General features: G+C 41.9%; 1 protein-coding gene across 1 annotated transcript in view; it reads left to right on the top strand.

Annotated features, from left to right (window-relative positions):
- CA10 (carbonic anhydrase 10) overlaps nt 1-26789 on the top strand; it is a 626304-nt gene extending 599515 nt beyond the window's left edge. The window contains exons 5-9 of the mRNA XM_060133527.1: nt 1961-2056; nt 6710-6782; nt 20808-20962; nt 23995-24169; nt 25673-26789. Coding sequence (XP_059989510.1) covers nt 1961-2056; nt 6710-6782; nt 20808-20962; nt 23995-24169; nt 25673-25695 — 522 coding nt within the window. The 3' untranslated portion in view covers nt 25696-26789. The remainder of the gene's footprint in view (nt 1-1960; nt 2057-6709; nt 6783-20807; nt 20963-23994; nt 24170-25672) is intronic.
- Nucleotides 26790-27135: the final 346 nt, after the last annotated feature.

The raw sequence follows: 27135 nt of genomic DNA, 5'->3' as shown, positions 1-27135 counted from the left end.
TCCGATTTGGATGTCTTTTATTTCTTCTTGTCTAATTGCTTTGCCTAGACTTTGTTGAATAGAAGTGGCAAGAGTGGGCATCCTTGCCTTGTACTGGATCTTAGAGGAGAAATTTTCAGTGTTTCTCCATTAATTATGATGTTAGCTGTGGGCTTTTCATATATGGCCTTTATTGTATTGAGGTAAGTTCCTTCTGTTTTTCTCAGATTTTTTATCATGAATGGATGGTGAATTTTGTCAAATGCTTTTTCTGAATCTATTGAAATGGTCATGTGGTTTTTATCTTTTATTACGTTAATGTGGTATATCACACTGATTGATTTGTATGTGTTGAACAATCCTTGCATCCCAGGAATAAATCCTACTTGGTCATGGTGTATAATCCTTTTAATGTGTTGTTGAGTTTGGTTTGCTATGATTTTATTAAAGATTTTTGCATCTATGTACATAAGAGATATTGGCCTTTAGTTCTCTGTTCTTACAGTGTCTTTGTCTGGCTTTAGTATCAGGATGATGCTGGCCTCATAAAATGAGTTCGGAAGTGTTCTCTCTTCTATTTTTTGGAAGAGTTTAAGAAGGACTGGTATGGGTTCTTCCTTGAATGTTTGGTGGAATTCACCCACAAAGCCATCTGGTCCAGGGATTTTCTTTGTTGAGAGATTTTTGATTACTACTTCAATCACCTTATTTGTACTCATCTGTTCAGGTGTGTATTTCTTCTTGATTCAGTCTTGGTAGGTTGTATGTTTCTAGGAATTTATCCATTTAGTGTTTTTTTTAACTCTACATGTATATGTGTGTGTGATTAATAAGCACAAAAAAAATCTGGAATAAATACTAAACTCTTAATAATCATATTGCTTGGACTGGGATTAGAAAGAGGTGGGGAAGGGGAACTTTTGTTTTTTAATTTCTTTTAGTTTGTTACAAAATTATACTTCCATACTGTTAAAAAATAAAAGCTATTTTATTTATTTATTTTTTTAACATCTTTATTGGAGTATAATTGCTTTACAATGGTGTGTTAGTTTCTGCTTTATAACAAAGTGAATCAGTTATACATATACATATATTCCCATATCTCTTCCATCTTGTGTCTCCCTCCCTCCCACCCTCCCTATCCCACCCCTGTAGGTGGTCACAAACCACTGAGCTGATCTCCCTGTACTATGTGGCTGCTTCCCACTAGCTATCTAGTTTACGTTTGGTAGTGTATATATGGACTTGAGGATATGGGGAGGGGGAAGGGTAAGTTGTGACAAAGTGAGAGAGTGGCATGGACATAAAAAGGTATTTTAAAGCCACAGCCTGAAATGAATGAACAAGGGCTCAACAGGCAGATTGCTGATCTTCATTCAATGAAGAGCAAGTTAAGTCCTGCACAGTCAGGTGACTGGTGCAGGCTGGTGCATCAGGAGCCTAAGCCATCAGCTCTCTCTCCATCAGGAGCACTGCATCTTGCAGGCTGGCCAGTCTCCTCTCAGTGTCACTGAGCTGACTCAGGACCTAGCAATTCCCTGCTTGTCCATGGCCATGAGGAAGATTTGCTTGCTGCCAATGGCAGCTGCTGGTGCAGCCTGGAAACATGTCCACCCCTGTAGGGCAGTTCTGCTCCTAATAAGGGAAATTCACTTTACACACACTTTAGGGGAAATGTCCTGAGATGAAGCCAGAGCCAGATGGGCACCAAGCTTATTAAATGCATGATTGTTACCAGAAAACTTTTGCAAGTATGTATGGGTATTTTGTATGTGTGTGTATGTGTGTGTGCACGTATTTTATACATGCACACACACACACACACAGATCATATCCCTGAAATCTCTTCAATTATAGGATTATCTTTCCAATTGTTCTACAATGTACTTTACAGTTTACCCTTATGTAGGGTGGATATGCCGTACCTCACATCTTTTAATGCTAGATTGTTGTTCTTATTATTGTTTTTCACTCCTGCCAGGTGCAGCTCATCCACTATAACCACGAGTTATATACCAATGTCACAGAAGCTGCAAAGAGCCCAAATGGATTGGTGGTAGTTTCTATATTTATAAAAGTAAGTGTATTGTGTTCCTTCATTCTTCTCTTCTTGCCATTCCCACCCCAATCAGAATATCAGTTTGCGGTCCAGTTGGATCTTAGAAACAGCAACAGAGGTAATATCTATGCCCAAGAAAAGCTGCAGGGGGTGACTTTTATTTCCATGAGATTCATGATAAATAAAGCCCCTTTCAGTGAGATGCAAAAACAATGAGTTCCATTTCAGAGCACTGGGGCCTGAGGATTCAGGTATCTTTTGTCCTAGAGAGAAAAAGTGTGCTGGATCCAGGTGTAGGCTTTAGGTCCCACTCATACAGAAGAATCAGAAGGAAGCAATATAAGGGGAGATGGTTTCTCACTGACACCCCACCGGATTAAAGACCTGTCCATCAGATAACCCTTGGAAAAAGAGATGAAAGGAAAACATGAGATATCTCTCCCCTCCAGGCACTGCACTAAACAGCTCCCTCCAGCTTGCCACAATTGCTCTGAGTATCATCTTTCCCTTCCATTGTCCTTCTCCTTTGTAAGCATCCTTGTGAATAATTAAGCAAAGGTCACCAATGCTGACTTTATGACATTCTAGGGAGGCTCTACATCTTCTTACAGTCATCATCAACAACAAACCTCCAAGCAAGCAAATTCTAATTTGTTAAAAAATAATTACCTTTAACATTTTGACAGTTGTTGAGTGAAACAAGTTTGCAAATTAAAAAAAAGAAAGAAAGAAAGAAAGAAGAAAGAAAGAAAGAAAGAAAGAAAGAAAGAAAGAAAGAAAGAAAGAAAGAAAGAAAGAAAGAAAGAAAACAAAAGAAACTGTCTTTCCAAAAGGGAAAAAAAAGCAAAAGCAAAAGGTGGCAGTTCTAAAAGTTGGCAGTCAGTGTGCTAGCCCCTTGGGAAGTTTTAGCCAGACCATTAGAGGAAGTGCTCCAATCAGAACTTGGAATCTGATGATGGTCAATAGAAATTCAGCATTTGGCACTAGTGAGTTTTAACAGAGCTTTCGTGGTGGCATCATCATCACTCAGAAGGATGAGTGCAGGGGCAACCCCAGGCATCACTCAGAAGAATGGGCACAGGGGCAACCCCAGGCATCACTCAGAAGAATGGGCGCAGGGGCAACCCCAGGCATCACTCAGAAGAATGAGTGCAGGGACAACCCCAGGCATCACTCAGAAGAATGGGTACAGGGGCAACCCCAGTCACTACTCCCCCTCCCTCCTTGAGAGCATCACCCTTTTCAATAAGCACTTTGCCCTGCCTGGCTACACCACCTCCTAACTTACTCTCCCTCACCTCACCTTTTTGTGGCCCCAGTAGAGCTGAACATTGGACAGAGGCATTAGTGACATATTGCTGTCACTGGCCACCAACCCCACCTCGTCTAGCTTGTCATTGGCAAAGATAGGAAGGGGCTTTTGATAGAGGAAGTACATTTTTAAGCTGTCGTGCCTTCTTAATACCTGATGTGACTTCCCAAAGGAAATTGGTCCTGGTACAGACTGATCCTGCCAGTCCCTGCTCTATATGTCTTGACATCATCACAGACCCTGTTATAATAAACAATGGGTTCCTAAATGCCAGGCACTGAGATATGTACTTTACATATATTTTATCAGTTAACCCTAATAATAAACCTGTGGAGTGGGTATTATGTCCCTATCTTGCAGATGAGGAAAATGGTTCAGAGAATCTTTGACATTCCATCCTAATTCATGTAGTTCGTAACAGCCCATAAAGGAATGGAACCCAAGTCTTGCTTGACTTTAAGGCAAGTCAATGACCTTATTAATGACCTTATTCAAAGAGCTGGGAGGGGGAAAAGAGAAAACAACATTTAAAAACTTTTCCCCCATATCCCCATGCTGCCCACAAACGTGGGGCAAATAACTATATCCCTCAACCAGCCCCAGTTATGATATTGATAACCAACTGATGCATTCAACCTGGGTCAAGCTTATTGTTATGAAGCTTAAAGATATTTCACAAAATTGTGCCATGCGTGTCCAGGGGCTCACAATGCCAGGCCTTCCATGAGTAACTCTCACGGCCAACATGGGCTGCCCAACAGCTCCTGACCTTTGGTGAGTGCCTCAGTCCCTGCCACTGACATTGCCTCACTTTGCTTAAAGCTCCTAAGTCAGTGTATGTCATCCTGGAAGTGCAGGCACATTACAGCTGACGCTGTGATTGATTCACCAGGAAGTCAGCCTCCTAACTGCAAACTCCTGGTGTGTTTCACAAGCTCCTGCAGAAACACTCTTTCCACCGAGATTACTGATGCAGGTCCTGCTGCTTCCCTGCGGGTTGTTGAGTGGAACATATGCCCCAGACCCTGAGGTCAGTGAAAGGATGGTGACTAGCTCCTGCATCTTCTCAGGCCAGTTTGGCTCTTAGGGATGCTTCTGTTCTTTCCCTGAGCAAACCTGAAGCTTTCTGGCTAGATCTCAAAATAAGCCACAGCACTTCTATCTTTGTCCAACATAATCAACTCCCAGATGCTCCACAGTGAGTTATCCAAGTTGTGACTTGTCATTCACTCATCCCCAAACACTGACTGAGCATGGGACACAGTCCAGCCTTGTTCTGGACACTGGTACCTAGAAATGACGTGAACAAAACCTCTGGTAGCCCTCCCCTCCTGCTGATCTTTCTGCCTCTCCTCCCCAGTTCCTGCCTCAAGGTAGGCAGGAACAGAAAATGAGAGACCCTATATCTAGGTCAGCTGAGCCCTCAAGATGTCACCCTGGCCCAAAAGCTGAGCCATAAAAGCACTGGAATTGTTTGTTAAAACAAGAGATTTGTTTATCTGTGGGTTTTACCTATCTCTGTCCCCTCCTAATCCCCCACCCTTCCTATGACCACAGGGAACTGAGATTTGGCTATAATTGCTGCTCAATCACATACCATTAACTTCCCACTTAAGCTCACTTATACCAAGTACACATTTTATCCTCTCACCCACACAGCCAACATGCTAGAGCCCACAAATCATCTGTGTGCACTTTGGAAATTTTTCAATTATTTTTAATCAGCACAAAAATGTCTAATCCCAATGTTAGCTCTGCCCAGACTCACCGGGTACCAGGAAACCAAGGCACCCGATTGAGGGACATGGCAGATTCCTCACCTGCCACGACAATCTATTTTTGGCTCTCCTTTCATGGACTGCATCAACACAAACAGGCAGCTTCAGGCTATCTTTTAAATAGCTGAAGAGGATGTCAAAGTAGAAATTGGATTCAGCACTAAAGCTTCCAGGGATCAGCAGTGTTTAATTTGGGACTTTTCTCCATTTGGAGTGGGATTTTACCTCCGTTGAACATTGTCACTCACCAAGCTCCCCTTGGTGTATGTCTCACCACAACAACACACCCAGGAAACTGCGTGGGAAAGGAAAGGCAGATGGAGGGAAAATAAACAGTCTGTGCTTTCTGCAAACTAAAAATTACCTGTTGCTTATCTAATAATAATAATAATATGCTGCAATTTTCCCAACCCTCAGAATAAATCAGATTTAAAATGTTGATGTGTCACAACATCCGATTAGCAGCTGAGGTGTAAATTACAGAGCACAGCTGAGCAAGGTAGGAGAAAAATATCTAGGATGAACAATGGTCCCTAGAAAAAGGCTGAGTAAAAAGGGAGTTGTTAAGAAAACAGTATATACAGTCTTGTGGGGGCCCATCACAGTCTCCAAATTGTGGTTCCCTGGCTTAAGCCCCTGGAAACTTGGCTTGTTCTCCAAACAAGGAATTTGGAGATCTAACAGCATGGGCATAAAATGGGAACTGATCCCTGAACATCTAGTAAAATGTGTCACCCATAATAGGAATTTGGTAAATAATTTTTGGATGGATGAAAGGACAGATTGATGGATGATTGATTGATTGACTGAATGACATGGCTTATGATATATTTGATTCATGTAATACTGAGCAGTGGTATAAGATTCTATATTATATCCTAGAGATCTTTTTTACCTCCTGATATCACTGATCTGAGTACTCTTTCTCTCACTCTCTACTTGGAAAACTATCCCCTTCTTAATATGTCACTCCCTACTCCTTACTTAAAACCCTCTGATATTTCCCCATCCCTACAGGATAAAGTTTAAATTCCCTAACATGACACTCAAAGCCTGACATGACCTAGCACCTGCCTACCTCTCTATCCTTACCTCGCATCCTTCCCCCATACTCTCACCTTCACCTACACTGAAATACTTCCCTGGGCATGACTAGTTCTCCCATGTCCATGTGTGCACAGTCCTCTGTATGTCATGTTTTTCTTCACTTTTCCTCCTTTTCCACACTATACCACCAAAGCACTTTGTTAACTTCCCCTGATCCTTCAAGACTTAGCTCAGGCCTTAGTGCCTAAGATTCCCCAGGTGGACGGTCTTCCTCTAATATCATCATACCTGTAACTCTATCATAGCACTCTTCACACTAAATTATAACCATTAGGTTACTTACCTGTCTTCTTTCTCTAGACTGTGGATTCTGGAAAGTAGATTCTATATATTTAATCTCTGAATTTCCAGCCATCATAGTGTTTATAGCATGGTAGGGACTCAATAAATATGAGTGAATAAGTAAATGCATGGAGGCGATGTTTATCTTGAAATAGTACTGCCCAGTTATTAATATTTTCTTTTCTCCCCTAGGTTTCTGATTCATCAAACCCATTTCTTAATCGAATGCTCAACAGAGACACTATCACAAGAATAACATATAAAAGTAAGTTTGGTTCAATTTCCTATATAGCAACTATTCTATAAAGGTTAGTCCTGTCTGAAGTCAGAAAGGCAGAACTGATGATCTCCAAGGGCCTCTTTCAGCTTCATGATCCTTTAATTCTGTAGAAAGTCACTCTGGAGAGTGAAGGTAGGCTAAGAAGCAGCTCATTTCAAACAGAAGCCCCCAGAGTGCCTTTGTCATCCATGTCTGTCTAAGGTAATAATGATTATTATGATGATGGTCATCATTACCCCATGGATTGGTAAAGAGCTGGGGGACTCTGCTAGCTGACAGACTCTACCATGTCAGCTGGCCACATTTGGGGCTTTGCCAATTATGTGATTGAAAAAGCATTCACCAGGTGGTTTGGATCCAACTTCAAAACATCCAGAAGCCCTCAGCGAAACCACATCTCCCTCTCTGTGTCATTGGGTCTCCCTTTCAGGTGGAGGCAGGGTGGCATTTTTCTTCATTTACATGTGTGATACGATGACCTAGAGAACTCTGTCCAGTTTCCTTGGGTTTCTAGAGTGTTTTATCCCCAGAATCCTTAAGCAAAAAAGAGAGAACAGTGCAAAGTTGAAGGGAGTAGAGGGGAAAGGATGCTACTGTCTTCCACAGCAATCCCAGAGTTTGCAAGATTTGGGGATAGTTATGGGTAACAGCACACACCAAGGGAATGAAATAAAACAGTATAGGAAAAAAAAAATTAACTAATTAAGAGTGACCATAAAAGTGGAATTCATGTGCCAATTTTGTCTTTAATCAAGGAACTTCCTCACTTTGACTCTGTTTTCCTCATTTGTTAAGTGAAGAAGTTGAACTTCAGATTTCTAAGGTCTTTCTAAATCTAGGATTCTGAATCTGATCTTTGCAAATGTAAAAAGCAACACACAAACATTCTAACACCTCACATCCCCTTTGCGTATCCTCACTTGGTGGAGGCCACTGGTGCTTCTACCTCCAATGGTGACGTGGAAAGACAGAGTGAATGCTTACAGATCTCACCTCAGACTGCTGGAAGGAGAGTATGGAGAAACCTTCTCTTGTTCAATTATTCATCCATTCAGCAAGCATTTCCTGCACACCTGCCTCATGACAGGCACCAAGTGAGGCTCCTGGAATAAAAAGATGGGCCAGACACCAGCCCTCCCCACAGGCACTCACTTCCATATGAAGTCACTTCCATATGAAGAGGTTGGGGTTGGGGACGCTGGCAGTGATGAATGAACCTGGAGAATCACCTAGAAGAATTAAGTTATCTCCAAAACCATACCACCCTGCCTCATCAGTACCCCTATGGAGTCCTCTCTAAGTTCAAACTTAGATTGATCAGCAAAGGGAGACATTTCTGTCTTGTGTGCAAACAGTTTTTATAACTGCCCATAAAGGATTATTAGTTTTTTTAACTTTTTTCATTAAAAGAGCATAAAAATTAAATAAAACATTTTCAAATAATCTTGAATTTGCAGTTTAGAGACCATGAAAAGCCATGAAATCATACATTAAGCCTCAACACACAATCTAAAAGATTGCCAGCTACAAAGTCAATCATTAGTGGGACTTCCCTCCCTGCCCCACCCCCTAGCTCTGGTCTGATTAGTATTAAGTGATGTGGCTGCTGCCAAAGATGAAAGCATCCATATGGGTTTGTGCTATGGGAAGATGGCCTTTCTTACAAATAGGGGCTAGAGAGCCAGGATGACAGATCTTGTTGGAAACAATGATGAATAGCAGTTATGTGGCTGAGGGGAACTTCAACTTCATCTGCTTCAAGGGAGATGTTCCTGATGACTCATCCTCATTGGATCTGTAGGAACTGAAAAGGACAGACTTTGGCAATAGCTGAAGAGGATAGCAAAGTTAAGACCAAAGACCTTCATTCATTTGTTCACTAAATATTTGCTACAAGTATTTATTAAGTGGTCCTGCGTGCCAGGGAGTAGAGAGATCAATAGAACATGTTTCCTGTCCATGAGCCCCTCACTCTCTAGTCAGAGAGACAGACATATCATAGTGTTTCATAAAGATCTGTATAGCAGGGGATTTCCCAGGTGGTCCAGGGGTTAAGAATTCACTTTCCAAAGCAGGGGATGTGGGTTCAATCCCTGGTTGCGGGAACTAAGACCCCACATGCTGTGTGGTAACTAAGCCCATGCACCACAACTACTGAGCCTGCACACTCTAGGGCCCGTGTGCCACAACTAGAGAGCCCACATGCCACAACTACTGAGCCTGCGAGCTCTTGGGCCTGTGTACCACAGCTAGAGAGCCTGTACACTGCAACTACTGTACGCCACAACTAGAGAGCATAGCCTGCATGCCACAACTAAAGAGCCTGTGCACCACAACTACTGAGCCCATGCACTCTGGAGCCCACATGCCACAACTAGAGAGAAGCCTGCACGCCACAAAGAAGAGCCCAAGCGCCACAATGAAAGATCCTGCATGCTGCAACTAAGACCGGACGCAGCCAAATAAATAAATACATGTCTAAAAAAATTTAAAAACTTTGTGTAACAATTATAGTGTATTAAAAATAGGAACAGAACTCTTTGGGATCATAGAAAATCTGCCTAAAATTCATGGCAAGGTTATACATAGCAATTGCTATTCAAATAAGCACTGAATAGATGAGTAAACATTTGGTAAGAAAAGACAGCAAGAAAAGAGGGAGGGAGGGAGGGAGGGAGGGAGGGAGGGAGATTCCAAGCAGCATATACAAAAGCAAGAAGAGCATTTAAAGGACTCAATAGTTCAAAGGAAGGAACTTTGCTTTCATCAGCTCTTCCTCTCTGCCCACAGCACGTCCAATAAACATTCATTATGGCCTGAATAAATGGAGAAACGAATGGCCCCCTACGGGGGCAGAGGGAATGGCAGGAAAGATGGTCTGGAGTCAGATCTTGAAGGGTCTTGAGAACAGGCTAAGGAGTTTATGCAGAAGCATATTTGAAGAAATGCCCTCACTGCCCTAGATATAGGCTCCTAGAAGTGGAACTAAGAGAGAGCAGGAGCGCCCCCTTCTCTTGTCCCATCATCTATCTGTCAGGGCCAAAGGGAACTAAAGCAAGAGAAAGAGACCCAGTATGGGGAAAGGTAACTGCTTTACGTCCCTAATCACAGGTATTTTGTGCTTTTACACTGTTGGGGAATAATGGAGGTATTCCCAGGAGCACTTATCACATACCTGAAGGAAGTAACACTGCAGGGATAATTATTGGCCTGACATGTGGGAATGGCCTAGACACTGTGATGCCCAGGACACTGTGGCTGAAAGAGATTGATTTTCACAGAAGGAAAGCACTAGCACTCTTCCCTCCAGCTGAACGCCCCAGGGCAGCCAGCTCTTGGAAGGTTGGCCAGCAGACGGCAAGAAGGGGAGTTTCTGAAACAGGAGTCATGCACATGGACACAGCCAGTGGGTAGGAAACACAAGCCTGGAAGTCCCCCCCAGAGGCTCTACAGGAAACAGCAGGTTATTCATTGGCCCATGAATTCTGGTAGAGACAAAGACAACACCACCTGCTCAGGGGCAACTATCAGAGTACCCTGCTTTCATACTTTTAAGCAAGCAAGAAAGAGATGGGTCCCCACAGCTGCCACCCAAACACACTACCCAGGGACAACTGACTTTGGCCCCCACCCACTCTCCCAACCAGCCCTTCTTCTGATGCTACCCAGAACTACACCCCAGCAGAGCTTCAGTCTGCCATACTCACGCAGCTGTGGTACCCACTCTACAAAGTGCTCATCATCAGGAACAAGGAAGAGATGCTAACCAAACACTTTCTTCACTCTAGGCTCTGTGCTAGAGCTTTATGTGCAGCACCTTACCTGGTGCTCACAAAGTCCCATCCTCAATATAGATACAATTGTTATACCAGTTTATAGATGAGGAAAGCAAGGCTCTAAGAAGTGAAGCCATTTGTCAAGGACACACACCTAGTGAGTGGCTCTATTAGTCAGTAACATCTGCATAATAAACAAGCATTCAGCAATAGGCATTGATTTCTCACTACTGCATCTGTGGGTTGGTTAGAGTGGCTCTATATGTCTGCAGGTCAGTTAGGGCAACTTGGCTCCACAAAGCTCTCATTTTTCTGAGATCAAGTACTTCTTATGCTGGGGTCAGAAATGTGTGATGTTCCTTAAGACCTAGGCTTGAAACTCACACACTGTCACTTCTATCCACTTTCCACTGGTCAAAGCAAGTCATATGGCCAAGCCCAACATCAAAATACTCCCATGGAGTTGGGGCTGAGGAGGGAGTGAACATTTCCTGAACAATAATTTACTCATCCATAGTGAGAGAGCAAGCATTCTATCATAGGTCCTCCCGGGGACTTTTCTATGCTCTTACTTTCCTACTGTCTTCCTCCCTAAGGAGCAAGGAAAGCTAAGCTCTGAGGTCTTAAAACTAGTTGTAATGCTGATACTTTCACACTACATGAAGCTTATCAGCATGTTCTTCTCTTAATTCCAAACTTAGTTCAGTTTGAAGAGCCATCTCTTTGCTTTTTGCACTTGTTTCCACTCTGGAAGGGACATAAACTATGCACAGAACTTGTGGGTACTTTAAAAGTTCAGGCTCATACCATCCTAAGCCCCCTGCAGCTCCTGTCTGTCCCTTGGCATAGGACTACCAGTGGAAACCACTGTCATTCAAGGGAACACAGTGGCACTGCCATTATTAGGCACATACAGAAACCAGAGAAGGCATAGAGATTGGTACTAGATGGGTCAATCTTCTCCATCAGTCTTTCCCTTGGAGGCCATTTGTAATGAAAAGTCAATCTAAAACTCTGAGCAGAGAGTGGCATGATCTCCTGACAAAAGGATCTCTCTGTTTGCTTGCATAGATTATAGGGGCATGAACAAAAGTTGAGAGATGATTGCAGCAATGTTGATTGTGATCAGGCCAACTTGGGAGAGGTGATGAGAAATGATTGGGTATATTTTGAAGGAAGAGCCAAGAGATTTACTGACAGATTGGGTGTGTGATATGAGAGAGAGGAGTCAAATATAACTAAGGTTTTTAGCCTGAGTAAATGGAAGGAAGACTTTTCCATCATCTGAGATGGGGAAGGTTATGGATGAAGCATATTCATGGGTAGGAAGGGAATCAGAATTTCAAATATGTTAAACTCAAGATGGGCATCAAAGAAGAGGTGTGGAGTCTAGGCAGTTGGATATATGAGTCTGGATTTCAGGATACAGAACTACAGATATAAATGTGGAAGTCATTGGGATCCAGATGGCATTTAAACCTGGGTGAGATCATGGGAGAGAATAAATAGAGAAGAGAGGCGGACATATCCTCACTTTTGAAAGATCCCCAGGACTTAAGATTGTAAATAATTTCTAAAGATATCTTTTAAATCCTACCCTGGATGAGGCTCTGGTATGTCTGTCTCATCAACTGGCTCAGGAGGTACAAAGAGGCAGGAGTAAGCATGGAAGCATGGGGTGAAATCGCTACAAAATGGCAGCCAGTAGGCACACAATCCATTTGCTTGATTTCAACATATATTAGATGACTAGGGAGAAAAAAATGAATTGTGCAAAATCATTCTATTGATCCAGTTGAGAAAATCAATGCCAGATAATCCATAAAAGAAGGAAAGAAGGAGAATCTTGCCAAAAGGACTGGGAATTTTGGAAGCCAACATTCTGGTAAAAGCCACTATACTTATGGGATGCAATGTGTTCTAGTGAAGATATATAGAACTAAGCAGACCTGGGCTCCTGGCTCTACCACTCTTTTCTGTGTGGATTCTGGCAAGTTTCTTAACCTCTCTGAGATAATTTCCTCATCAATAAAATGAGGATACTAATACTGACATTGAGAGTGTTGGGATGAGGATTAAACAAGGCAATGAGTCAGTTGCCTGGACATTGACTGGTATAAACCAGGTGCATAATAACATGTGTTTCTAAATTATCCTAGGTATGTTGTGGTCAAATCCAGCTTCCTGGAGAGTGGGAGGCAGGTCACTATAAAACTAAATAAAAGTTATTGTCAAGGTGAATGCAATACAGGGCACACAAACAACAGAGCTTGTTTACTCTAATGAAACCCAGCTCCTGCATGGGACCTGTACATTGGATGGCAATAGCCTAGTGAGCTTCCACTCTCTTTGAAAGCTTGGATTTCATATGTCTGAGCAAATCTTATAAAACACTCTTACTAACCCAGACTGACGATGGAAAAGACCAGCCTGAATTAATTTCAGGCTGAATTTAGAAAGTCTTTTAAAGAAAATCCATTTTATTAAAGTTAAATTCGCCTTCAACAGATTAAGGGTCAAGACTGAAATCATGGCATTGAAAAATGGATTTTCTGGAGGAGATATTCGTAATTTACTTGAAGTATTTTAATTGTTTAGTGTAGTGTATTGGAACAATGCCAATATCCCTCCATTTTCCTTGTGTTAATTAATAAGTAGGCACAGAGCCCCAATTACATAAAAGGTGACATTCTTATCATTTGATTATCCACCTGATTTCATGGGGCCAGCATTATTTTTTTTTAAAGAATATTTATATTTTCAAGTGGAGCAAAGAACCTTCTTAAATGGGTAAGAGGGAGTTGTTATTAGAACAGTACACATAAATGAATGCTTTCTTCCAGGGTCCTAGGACAGTGGAGTATTTTAGTAGCTTCATTCTCTTTCAGTTTCATATACTCCATTCATTTCATAGACAGTAAATACAATGGTGAACTTCAGTCCAATAAGAATCCAAAAGATTATAGATTCCAAATTTGAAAGGGTCTGATTATTGTCTTAATACGTATTTCCAGCAAGGAAATAAAAGCACACAACTCAAGGTGTTTTGAGGAAAGCTTTTAAACATGGTGTTTTGAGCCCTTTAAAAATCTTTCTTCAAACTTGCCTGTTTATAACTTTGCTTTAGCCCCCCCTACCCCAACCCTGACTAAAACATGAATGTGTAGGCAAGGACAGACCAACTTGTAACTGCCTTATACTTCTCAGTTCCTTGGGAAGTGTTCTGTGCACTCACTCCTCAGAGGAACACAGTGTTAAATGTGATGAAATATCACCAGGGAGCTTAAGCATGTTACTCCCGGTGACTTTCTCTATGCTTAATTGAACTTGTGCTTTCATTTCAAATGAATGGATTTGGAAATGTTTTCACAGAATGCAAAATGCAGCATTCCACTCCCCACGTTGCAATCCAAGTAGTAACTATAGTCAGCAAGGAAAAGGAACATCTTACCTCCATTGAATCCAGTTCTCGGAGGCCCTCTTTTTCATTTTTCATTTGTATAAAATGAAAAATCATATTACTTTATTCTTTAGCAATTGCCTTTTTTCATTTCAGTTGAATTTGCCTCAGATTACAAGAGGAAATGTCATTCCATATGAGAAAATTGCCAAAGAGTTCCATATTAATCAGAAGTTAGTCCAGTATTGATTTCTGGAACTGCTGTGCCTTTTTCTCACTGGCATCATTCTCTTTGAATGGGAACTTCATAATCAGGAAGTCAGGCGATGTTAAATCTCATCAATGTCACATAAGTTAACACGATGCATTTACCAGAGGCTGCCATCGAAGTTCAGACTAAGGGAAAGATTTCCCCGCTATGTGATACTAGGCATTTCATCATGGTGTATTTCAAAGAAAGAAAGAGAGAGAGAGAAGGAGGGAGGGAGGGAGGGAGGGAGGAGGGAAGGAAGGAAGAAAGAAAGGAAGGAAAGAAAGAGTCAGCTTTAGGAGTTGTGTCCAAAACTAAGAACTCAGTATAAGATAAGGCATAGATTCAGCAAGAGCATGTCACAAAACCAAAAGCACAGCTGTTAACTTCTCCAATCATTTGAAAGAATAAACTGGGGCTATCAACTGTGTATAAATATTCTCTACCTACTGGTTATCCAAGGGGTCTTCCTGTGATGTAGAGGTATATCCAACACATTGAAAAAATCACAACACTGTCATACCAAAAATTTGACCTACAGAAGAAAAATTTATCTATGTAAGCTTGTTTATATTGAAGGATATTTGGGGGTCTATAGATTATATTTTAACCTAAAGATGACTTTAGCAATTATCCAGAATATTCTTGTGCTCACAAGTAAGAGGTTACATGACTTATCCGTGAAGAAAGAGTAAGTTACTGGCAAAGCCACAGTTGGAACTTAGTCTTGAATTAAGACTCCTGCTTGAAGTCCAGGGCTTTGCCCTCTATATGATGATGATGATAGACAGAAGATAAATAGATGATAGATAGATAGATAGATATAGATAGATAGATAGATGATAGGAAACCTCTCTATAAAACTACTCATGAAAATTTATTTCATGCCATCACTTTCTTTCAGTACATATCCTTAAAACAAGCAGAGGCATGCATGATAAGCTTATTGGCCTCTGAGCTTCACCCCAAATTTTTATCTCTCTGTTTATAAACAACTCTGACCTCTAGATCTTTGGCATCCTTACTAATGAATAGAGCCTTGAGAATTTGGAGAGCAGAATCCATCTTTCAGGATATTAATTCTTAGGCTCCTTTTTGTCTACCATGACAAGAGGATAACACTGACACGCACAAACTGTTGGTTTTCTGCTGGCTGCTGCATGGACAAGGTAGTCTGTGGGTAATAATTACTTCCTGACCTGGTAAGCCATGGAAGACACCCCAGTGTTCCTTGACACTAGGGCTGAAAACTTTCTTGGGTCCCACTGCCTCTTTCCTGCCAAATACATCAAGCAAGTCATTGTGGGGAGAAAAGAAGATATAAAAAGGTAGTCAGTAGTTCTCAAATTAATCCCTAAAAGATAAAACAGTGATTTAATGTCAGCCTTTGAGGCAAAATGGTGAGTCATGAGGACAAATGTTATATGTTAAATGCACACATTACAGTTTCAGCAATGTAAACGCAAAGGTGTGTTTGGTGCAGAAACAGTAACACCACATGGAGACAGGCAACAGTCTCCGTCTCATTCTGAGATCTGGGGTATGACATATTTGGGAGTAGTGGTGAGCAGCATGTATTTAAGCTAATGGTATAGACTGAAGCCTCAGAGATTTTCTCCCATAATCTGACAGATGATGTTGCCTCTTCCTCCTTTATTTTCTGTCCAGAGCCACCAGCAGGTGAAGCTGCTGGGCAGAAACCATTTCATTCATGCATGCAACCAATGTTTAATGAGCACCCACCATGTAGTGGACCCCATGGTAGGGCTTAAGGAATCAGAGATAAAAGACGGAAGCCCTTCTCCCAAAGGATCTCACAGTTTACTGGGACATTCAAATAGGTTAGTTAATTATTGGCAAGCTAATTCAGTAAATATGGTGTGAAAGGAAGGCACTAACCCAGTGTGGGAGAGCCAGGAAGGCTCGGGGAGGCCAAGCAATTGTTATCCCAAGGAAAGCTGGGCAAGGACATTAGTATTGGTGAGTACTTGCCATGGGCCAGGCAGGCCCTGTGCCAAGTACTTGAAAAGTGTGATCTCATTTGTTCCTCAAAAACTCTGTGAGGCAAGTACTCTGTCTTAGGCAGGTCAGCCTGCTATAATAAAGCAGCATAGACTGGGTGGCTTATAAACAACAGAATTTACTTCTTATAGTTATGTAAGGATGAAAATATGAGATGACAGTGCCAGCATGACTGGGTTCTGGTGAAATCCCTCTTCTGTGTTGCAGAATTCTTGTTGGATTTTCACATAGCAGAAAGAGAGTGAGAGAGCCCTCTGGGGTTGTTTTTAAAAGGACACTAATCCCATTCATGAGGGCTACACCCTCATGAGCTAATCACCTCTCAAAGGCTCTGCCTCATAATATCATCACATTGGGGATTAGGATTTCAATCTATGAATTTGAGGGAGACACAACCATTCAGTCCACTCTCCACTCCAACCATCTGCATACTGAGAAACTGAGGCTCAGATGGTTACCTGCATGCCCAAGGTCATGCAAATGGTGAACAGCAAAGCCAGCACTGAAACTCCAGTCTGAGACCAAAGTTCACATTCTTCACACAGGGGTTTTTCCAAGTTCTGTAGTGTGAGGAAATTAAAAGGGCAAAGATGAAGTATGCATATTAGCAGATTCATGGGAAGAACAAAGTGGTGAATGAGGACTGTGGGAGGGTAGAAGCTGCCATGTTCTGTGGCAACCATTGCACATCTCACAGGTGACATGGGTGAAGAGGAATCTCCTGGCAGGACCACAGCAGCAGAGCCTGGGATATCAGCACAAGAGTGTTTTGGAAGCAGGTTTTTGCCCTGCTATGTGGGTTAAATCCATGAAGGTAACCTGTTGCTCCTGGCCTTCCCCCTGACCCCAACACACACACACACACACACACACACACACACACACACACTCACACACACCCTGTCCTCAAATACAGATGAAACACAGAGGCTAATTATAGTTTCAGAAAAACATAAATGTTGTTTTTCTTTACTCTAGTCATGCCTGGAATGCCCCTCATTCTATGGTCTCCTTCTATCTCTCCACCCCACCACACCTAATAAAATAAAATACAATAATAGCAGACACAGACCTACTAGAGAATGGACTTGAAGATATGGGGAGGGGGAAGGGTAAGCTGGGACAAAGTGAGAGAGTGGCATGGACATATATACACTACCAGACGTGACATAGATAGCAAATGGGAAGCAGCCGCATAGCACAGGGAGATCAGCTTGGTGCTTTGTGACCACCTAGAGGGGTGGGATAGGGAAGTTGGAGGGAGGGAGATGCAAGAGGGAAGAGATATGGGGACATATGTATATGTATAACTGATTCACTTTGTCATAAAGCAGAAGTTAACACACCATTGTAAAGCAATTATACTCCAATAAAGATGTTTTTAAAAAATACAATAATAGCAACATGCTAGAGTACCCAATATGCTCCAAGTGCAAGCTTGGTTAAACAAATCACATTGACCTTTAATAAACATGTGCCAAATGCTTCCTTTTCTCATTCAATATGTTAATCTTCAGGCCAAGCCACCATCAGAGGAAAGATCATTAAGTGCAAATTTGATCACACTACTCCTCAGCTTAAAACATTTCCGTGGCTCCACATTGCCTACAGGATGAAGCCCTAATTCCCAACAGCACAGAGAAGGACCTTCTGGGTGTGGCCTGTACTGACCACCCCCCCAGCCTTATTCCTCACAACACCCCTTCCCCTGCATCTTACCCATGCACTAGCTGTCCTGAGTATGTGCTGCTCTGTGTCTTTAGCTTTCTTTACTGTGACCATCTACAGTGCCCTTGACAGCCACCCTTACCAGCCACACACTGATTACCTCCTGTTGTTCAAGATACAGTTCAGGTCAGCTCCTCAATTAATCCTCTGCAGTCCCACCCACCCCCAGGCATAACTGACAGCCTCTCAATGTACCCAGTGCAGATATATATCACTATCTCTGTGGTTTCTTGCTGTATTCACTTACATTACATCCTGCTTGCCTATACCTAGCTTAGTGCCTGACACATACTAGGGGCTTAAGAAATAGTTAGAGCCAAACGGTGGCTACTCAACGTAAGCTTGTTGTGTTGACACCTGATCTAACTTCCAAGGACCATCACATCAGTGTATACTCTGGGCACCACAGTTCTGTCATGGAACCATCTGACTGCACAAGTCAGAGTACAGATCCAGCCCAGCTATATTCCAATCACTATGTCTCTCTTGGGTTTGTCTTGATTCCCTGATGTTTTGATAGAAAGGTAGAAACATTTAAATGGAAAGAGAAAGAAAGCCTGTTCTCCTAGTGTTGGTGTTCTAATCCAGCTTGACCAATCTCTCTCATGGGCATTTTGTGGACAGAGCCCTGGAGAAGTTCAGTTACCCTATAAGGGTAGGCAGAGGCCAGGAGAGGCAGTTTAGGATGAAGCAGGCTAACTGGTTTTATTTGCATTGTTCCAAACCACTGGATCAGTCCTTAACTCAGTTGGCAAGCAAAGGAGCTCTGAAATCCAAATTTCCTTGGCAAAGATGGTTCTTTCTTATCAGAGAAATTTGAGTGAGAAATTTCTGGGGGAAGAGATGGGGAAGGTAAGGGATTTTTGCCCAGGAAATGGATTAGCAGCATTAACGCTCAGGATAAGTAGGTACAGCCTGGGCCAAGATGCATTTATCATCACCACCCTGATATTAAGGTCAACATATTATATATTTTTTTGCAATTTGTTATCTGTCTCTTCAGCTAGAATGAGGGCAGGCATCTATTCTTGTTCACTGCTCTACCCCAGAGACTAACCCAGTATCCAGCACTAAGAGGTACCTAGTGAACATTTTTTGAATGAATGAATGACTTTGGCCTGGAAGTCAGGTGAGCTGGATTCCACTTTCCACTCTGCAGTTACCATCTAGCACTCTGACCTTAGGCAGGTCACTCTGCCTCTCTGATCTTCAGTTTCTTGTCAATGAAGATGTTATTATATGCCTGACCAATCTTATTAGGACAGTATGAGGTTCCAGCTGTATGTGAAAGTCCTTTTTTACCATTATACATACACAATACTGAATTTGAGAGATTATATCAACCACCGAAGAGTCAGTTCTTTCCCACTGGGAGTTGAACACATGGATGAGAAAATGTATGTGAACCTAGGAGGACTGGAGGAGCAGGTCTTATCCCTCTGCCAGCCAGGCTTTGGGTCCCTGCCATGTGTTCTTCAGGCTCCCTGGGCCGACCACAGTTGTGGACACTCATGGCAAACCAGTGGGTGCAAGACTCCTGAAGACATAGATTAGAGATCACTGGGGTACAGAGAGCAATGGAAGCTATGAATGTAGATGGGCTATGATGAGAATATAGACTAAGGGAAGAAAGAGCCTTGGACTGATCCTCAGGAAATGCCAACACTGAGTAAAGCAGGTAGAAAATAAGAATCCAGCAACAGAATCCTGGAAGGAATGGCCAGAAAAATAGGAGTCCCAAGTATGGTGTTTTAGAAGCCAAGAGAAGAGAGAAAGAGTCTGCAGAAAGAAGGGAGGAAGGATCATGAGAAGAGGAGGAGAGAAGTTCATTGAAATTTATTGACATTTGAAAACTCCAGTACATTATAATTTTATAAAAATACAACCAATGCATTGAATTTAAAAATCAGAATGAAATATACCAACATGTTAATGGCAATTGTTTTATGTGATCAGAGTTATTATTTTCCTCTTTCTTTTTTCCATATAGTCTTATATGTATTTATGTTACTTTTATAATTGAAAAAGTATATTTAATAATAAAAGATATATGAGTGTGAATACCTTGAATAGGTATAAGAAGGGTTATCTGTATGGGCCTTATGGAGAGGAGAGCCACAAAAATGAAATCAGTTGTTGAATTTAACAGTTAAATCTCATGGTAGGATTTGGTCTGACTTACTTTTCTAAAAATATTTTCTTAATTAAGCAATGCTAATAAATAAGAATGGTGACCAGGCAATGTTTTAACGGGTCCTAAAAGCCTTTAACTGTGTATTTCATTATGACTATAATGTTATGGGCCCAGGTATCAGGGACCATAACCAAGGACTTGGCTCTTCCTATTCTCCTTGTGGTAGACCACATTACTGTTCACCAATATTCATTGTCTCATCCTATGGGAGGAATGTGCTTCCTTAAATCTCTAACATCAGCCTTGGCCATATGATTTCTTTGGCTAACAAAATGTGAGCAGAAGTGACATGTGCCAACATGTGCCAGTGTTTTAAGAGCCAACATATGTTCCACCATGCTTACTTTTCCTCCTATCATTGTGAATCACAGGGATCTAGACAGCAGCTGCTCTGATAGTCTGGGTCCCAGAGTATGGACAACAATGACATGCAGGAAGCTCTCAGCCAACCTAGAATGGACTTGTATCCGAGCAAGAAATAGAATTTTTTTTGTTTAAAGTGATTGTGATTTGGGGAACTGTTTGTTACTGTAGTCCATCCTGAGAGTTATAGTCTTCTGGAATCTGAAAAGAAAAAATTATCAGCAACACCAGCACTTTCTCAAGAAATCTAATTCTTAAGTCTTTTTTATTTCTCTAGATGATGCATATTTACTACAGGGACTTAATATAGAGGAACTATATCCAGAGACCTCTAGTTTCATTACTTACGATGGGTCAATGACTATCCCACCCTGCTATGAGACGGCAAACTGGATAATAATGAACAAACCTGTCTATATAACCAGGATGCAGGTGAGCTTCTCTGTGGTCTTTTAGCTAATGGGGAAGATGATGTGAAGACTGGCTGGGTTTGTGGAGTGCCTATTGTATTAGTTTGCTAGGACTGCTTTAAAAAAGTACCACAAATTTGGTGACTTAAACAACAGAAACATATTGCCTCACATTTCTGGAGGTTCTAAGTCCAAGATCAAGGTGTCTGCAGAGGTGTTTCCTTCTGAGGAAGTGAGGAATATGTTCCATGCCTCTTCCCTGGTTTCTGGTGGTTTTCTGGCAAAACTTTGGTGTTCCTTGGCTTGTAGGAGCATCACCTCAGTCTGCCTTCATCTTTATATGGCATTCTCTTAATGTCTGTGTCTCTTTGTCCAACCCCCACCCCCACCCCACAATAAGGACATCAGTCAAATGGGGTTACGACCTACCCCAATCAGTCATATTAGATTAGGGTCCAACCCAATAAGCTCATCTTACCTAATTATATCTGCAATTTCCCTATTTCCTAATTAGGTCACATTCTGAGGTACTGAGGGTTAGGACTTTAACTTTTTAATCTGGGGGTACACAATTCAGCTCATCAAATTTATGTTTAAAGAATCAGCATCTGGGGCTTCCCTGGTGGTGCAGTGGTTAAAAATCAGTGGTTGAAAATCTGCCTGCCAATGCAGGGGACATAGGTTCGAGCCCTGGTCTGGGAAGATCCCACATGCCGCGGAGCAACGAGGCCCGTGAGCCACAACTACTGAGCCTGCGCGTCTGGAGCCTGTGCTCCATAAAAGAGAGGCCATGATAGTGAGAGGCCTTTGCACCGCGATGAAGAGTGGTCCCCACTTGCCGCAACTAGAGAAAGCCCTCGCACAGAAATGAAGACCCAACACAGTCAAAAATAAATAAATAAACATTTAAAAATAAATAAATAAAAAGAATCAGCATCTGGAAAGGCTTAGCACGAACTAATTATAGATGCACCCTACCTGTTTGAGTGAGAAAAGACAGCAGGGTTAGTTCCCAAAGTGTGCTCTACAACTCTAGTGTTCAAAAGGCAGAGCAAAATGAGTGGTTTGGTCAAATATGTTTGAAAAAGCTTTATCAGGGAACCCTCTTGCATGGTTAGTGGGGATGTAAATTGATACAGTCACTATGGAGAACACTATGGAGCTTCCTTAAAAAACTAAAAATAGAACTACCATATGACCCAGTAATCCCACTACTGTGCATATACCCTGAGAAAGCCATAATTCAAAAAGAGTCATGTATCACAATACTCACTGCAGCACTATTTACAATAGCCAGGATATGGAAGCAACCTAAGTGTCCATCAACAGATGAATGGATAAAGAAGATGTGGCACATATATACAATGGAATATTACTCAGCCATAAAAAGAAATGAAATTGAGTTATTTGTAATGAGGTGGATGGACCTAGAGACTGTCATACAGAGTGAAGTAAGTCAGAAAGAGAAAAAAAAATACTATATGCTAACACATATATATGGAATCTAAATGTTAAAAAAATGGTTCTGATGAACCTAGGGGCAGGACAGGAATAAAGACTCAGATATAGAGAATGGACTTGAGGACACGGGGAGGGGGAAGGTTAAGCTGGGACGAAGCATTGACATATAGACACTACCAAATGTAAAATAGATAGCTAGTGGGAAGCAGCCATATAGCACAGGGAGATCAGCTTTGTGCTTTGAGACCACCTGGAGGAGTGGGATAGGGAGGGTAGGAGGGAGACGCAAGAGGGAGGAGATATGGGGATATATGTATATGTATAGCTGATTCACTATACAGTAGAAACTAACATAACATTGTAAAGCAATTATACTCCAATAAAGATGTTAAATTTTTTTTTTAAAAAAGTAGAAATAAAAGAGAAAAAAGAAATAAAAAGAGCTAAATCGATTTCATTGCTGGAAGGTTTCTCAGGGTCTTTAGAATGATATACATGTCAGTCTCCAAGAAGAGGCAATATGATATGTAACATTTCATAAACATATTTGAATGTGGGATTTTTTAGAGCATCTCACAGTATTCCTAGTTGGGCTGGCTAGTATTTCTCAGAACTGAATGGGAACTAGAAGATCTGGCCTCTGAGGCCAACTTTACTAATGGCTCCTTATTAGCTCCTAAGCCTGTTGCCCCACTTCTTTGAAGTGAATTCTCTTCTTTGTAATGAAGGGGATAAATTACATGAGTCTATTCTATGATTGCAAGAGTCTATAAAAACTCAGAGGAAAGATAAGCAAAGGAAGCAAATCCAATCTCCTTTACAGGATATGTATTTACAACCCAACAGCAATTTGAACAATTTGAAGTATCTGATGCTATCTGTATTTACTGGGACTCTTAGTGACTAGCAACCCCCTCCATCTAACTTCAGCTTAGAAAAAGGATTTATCCATGAGATACTGGGTCAACTTATGGAATTTAAGATCAGAAATTGATGTCAGGAAGTCACTGGAATCAGAAGCCCAGAAGCCCTTTCTCTCTGTTCTCTCCTGCCCCTTCCTGCACCGTAGCTTCGTTCTCCTCTACTGCTAGAGAGTATTCTTTAGCTTCACAGTCCTGGGTGGAACATGGCTGCAAACATTTTAGTCCAGCTCCAGATCCTGATATTCACAGAAAAGGAACTGAATTAATCCAGCTTAATTTAGCTCTGACTCCTGGACCAATCACTGTAGTTTGAATAATATCTATGTGGGAGAACAATTCCCTGAATTACTGGACCCCAAGGTGTGATAGAAAGAAGAGACCCTGGAGAACACCCAGCTGGGTTTCCTCCTTTGACAGACAGTGTGTCATAAGACAGAAGAGAATCACTGACTTGTTCAGAGGCACACAGGAGCCAGGGAGCTTGAAGCAAGGCTCCCTCCAAGCATGGAGGCATCAGTGGGTTGTACCCACTGAACCCATGAATCAGGGTCTGTGGAGGCCTCAGGTGTCCTTTCCCACACAGCTGGCACTGCCCGGGTTGGCCACAGTCTACATGGTCTTACTTCTTTCCTGGTATGGGTGGATCGCACAGTTGTTTCTCTCTCCTCAGATGCATTCCTTACGCCTGCTCAGCCAGAATCAACCATCTCAGATCTTTCTGAGCATGAGTGACAACTTCAGGCCCGTCCAGCCACTCAACAACCGTTGCATCCGCACCAACATCAACTTCAGTTTACAGGGGAAGGACTGTCCAAACAACCGGGCCCAGAAGCTTCAGTATAGAGGTGGGTTCAGTGGCTCAGGGGGCAGTGGAGACAGGCCAACCCCAGTCTTCCTGCTCACACCTACTCTGAAAGGCCAGGCACTATCTCCCATTGGAGGAGTCATGATTATAAGTGACCTTTACATGGTGCTTTTCTATTGAAAAAGTCTGTATTTCCTAAACAGAGACAGAGATCAAATCTTTAAATCTTGTCTGGCTCAGGCAAGACAGCATTTTCATTGCCTTTTTACAGAAGAGCCCAGAGAGGCTGATGTTCCCAAAGTTACGTGTTAAAACAGGACAGCTAGAAGCATTAGCGCTTTTAGTTATATACACAATAGATCCCCTTTTCCCCTAGAAGGTGAGCAAATAATTCTGGATGCCAGGCCATTGGGACCCAATGAGGTGTGTGTATGAATGCATCTTTTTCTAGTGCTATGTCCCTAGAAGTGACTATAATTCCTACTAGAGGGGACATTCAAGATGCCTCTCGCCTCCCATAGCCCTCTGGTCCACACCCAGCCCTCTCTCTTCCCTTCTACACACTAAGTACCTATTGATCATTGTCATAAACTCTCAACATGGAAAGGAAGGTGGAGGAAGGACAGTGTCGTGGAGATGCCCCCAACCAGGAGTTAGGACACCCAAGTTGCTGCCATGGTTCTGACACTAACAAGCCATACAAACCCAGCCAAATCATTTAACCCCAGGGCTCTGGGTGTGTCTGAGAGAGAAAATTAAAGACAAAAATGTGGAGGAAGTTGGAGAGATAAAGTGGAGGGTAGAGGTGGTAGCTGCTTCTAAAGTTGCCTGGTAACATCCATAGTCCCCATATTTAGGCAGCACATTATTGTTTCAAAAGGGCTTCCCTATCCAGGCTCTCATATGCTCCTCACGACAATCATGAAGTAGATGGAATAGGGACACACCCAGAGTGCCAACTTTTTCTGCAAATGGCCAGATAGTAAATACAGGCTTTGTGAGTCATAGGGTCTCTGCCACACTCTGATGTTTTAGGGTGAAAGCAGCCATAGACAATATGTAAATAAATGGTTGTAGCTGTGTTCCAATAAAACTTTATTTACAAAAGCAGTTCACAGCTGGATTTAGCCTGCAGGCTGTCATTTGCCCACCCCTGGTCTAAAGCAGCACCATCCACTATGGCTTTCTGAAAGGATGGAAATGTTCTGTGTCTGCATTGTCCAATAGGGTAGCTACTAGCCACATGTGGCTATTGAATGTCTGAAGTTTGGCTAGTGTGACAACGCAACTACGTTTTCAATTTTATTTATTAATTTAGATTTATATTAGCCACATGTAGCTAGTGACAACCCTATTGGATAGCTCAGGCCTAGAGGTTCATAAGAAAGTGGAGAGGGTAGTTGGGATACATACAAGTAAGCAGACATTTAGAGAACTGTCCCTTCCCCTTTGGAGTAAGCCCCCCAAACTGTGTGTAAATTAATCCAATTATGCCTTGTTTTGTGTTGTTTGTGTGTTTTTTTTTTTCTCTCTCTCTTTCCAGTAAATGAATGGCTCCTCAAATAGGAAAGTAAGCCAAGAAGAATCCCACCTCAGTGAAATGCTACAACTGTGAATTGACGTAACCTAAACTGTCCCCTTCTTTCTTCTCTTTCTTTCCTCCCTCAAGCCTCATTCACTCTTTGGATCGGCCCTTTCTTCATGAAAATTGTCTGCAAAACCTTGGCAGAGGAATATATCTCTTACACACACTCACAAATACACACACAAGCACTCACACACACATACACACACATGCAAATATATCTACTCACATACACACTCATACAGCTCCCAAGATGGGAAGTTAAATTTTAGAAACAAAAGGCTCATTCATAAGAGGTCTTAGAAGAAAATAACCAATTAACCTGATTACAATTTTGATACTGTTTTCCGAAACAAATCTACCGAATGAGAATTTTCAGCCTTGTATATTACAAAATTCTTCCAAAAGAGAGAGAGGAGAAAACACAGCTCTGACAGCATCAAGTGGACTTTTGTTCTTTGCATCAAGTAATCTCAAATAGTGTCCTAGGATCCTTTATGGGTGCTGGTGACAGGTGAGCCAAGACAAAGTTGGCCAAGGACACATTTCTAGATTGCGATTCTTCTGTTTACTCAACAATTTAAAAAGAAAAAAGGACAGATATTGAATAGATGCACATTGTATATATATATATCACCACAGACTATTAAAAAATGGAATTATTACCCCTCTTTGTCATATATGTGTAGTAGGATTTGCCAAGATCATATTGATCCATTTGCTGTTTTTTATTTTCCAAAGGTCATACATTGTGTTTGGTTATTGTTAACAGCTCAATAAATGTGTTTAACAAGTTAATTTCATTTTTCTGGCTATAGTCTATTCTCCTTCCTTACAGGCTAAGCCCTGGCTCCATGCAACTGCATTCTTTGGTTTCATTTGTTCCTTCATCTACATGTTTTGCTCATTTGCAGCCAGTTTTTACTGAGTTTGTGGCAATGGGAATGCATTTGCTAAGCAAGTATAACTTTAACTCCACTCCATGGCTCGATCATTCATATGAGGTGAGGTTCAGCCTGAGATAGTAGGTGACAGATTTCTTGCACTTCAAAACTGCCACCACCCACCCCACCCCACCCCCGTGATGCTCCCTTGAAGGAATGCACTTTGTCTTGTAAATTCTTGGGAAAGGGGTGTATTTTCTCTCCAGGTGCAGCTGGATCTCACAAAGTACAAATGAATGCCTTTCTTTTCTTGTTTATAATGGTCACTCACTGTGTTTGGTTACTGTCAAGAAATCAATAAATGTGTGTAACAAGTTATCCAGTACTGTGTCTGAGTTTATTGAGGAGGAGGGCACTCCCTGCTGAAGCCTCTGAGTCCTGCTGTGTCCACAAGCAATTGCATTATGGCCAGCAGGGCAGCCAGAGCCTCCAGAACAGCCTGTCTGGTCATTCCCAGAGCCAGGTAATTAATACCCT

This window comes from Lagenorhynchus albirostris, chromosome 20 (genome assembly GCF_949774975.1).
Source record: "Lagenorhynchus albirostris chromosome 20, mLagAlb1.1, whole genome shotgun sequence".
NCBI lineage: Eukaryota > Metazoa > Chordata > Mammalia > Artiodactyla > Delphinidae > Lagenorhynchus > Lagenorhynchus albirostris.
This window is presented reverse-complemented; position numbering and strand designations above follow the sequence as displayed.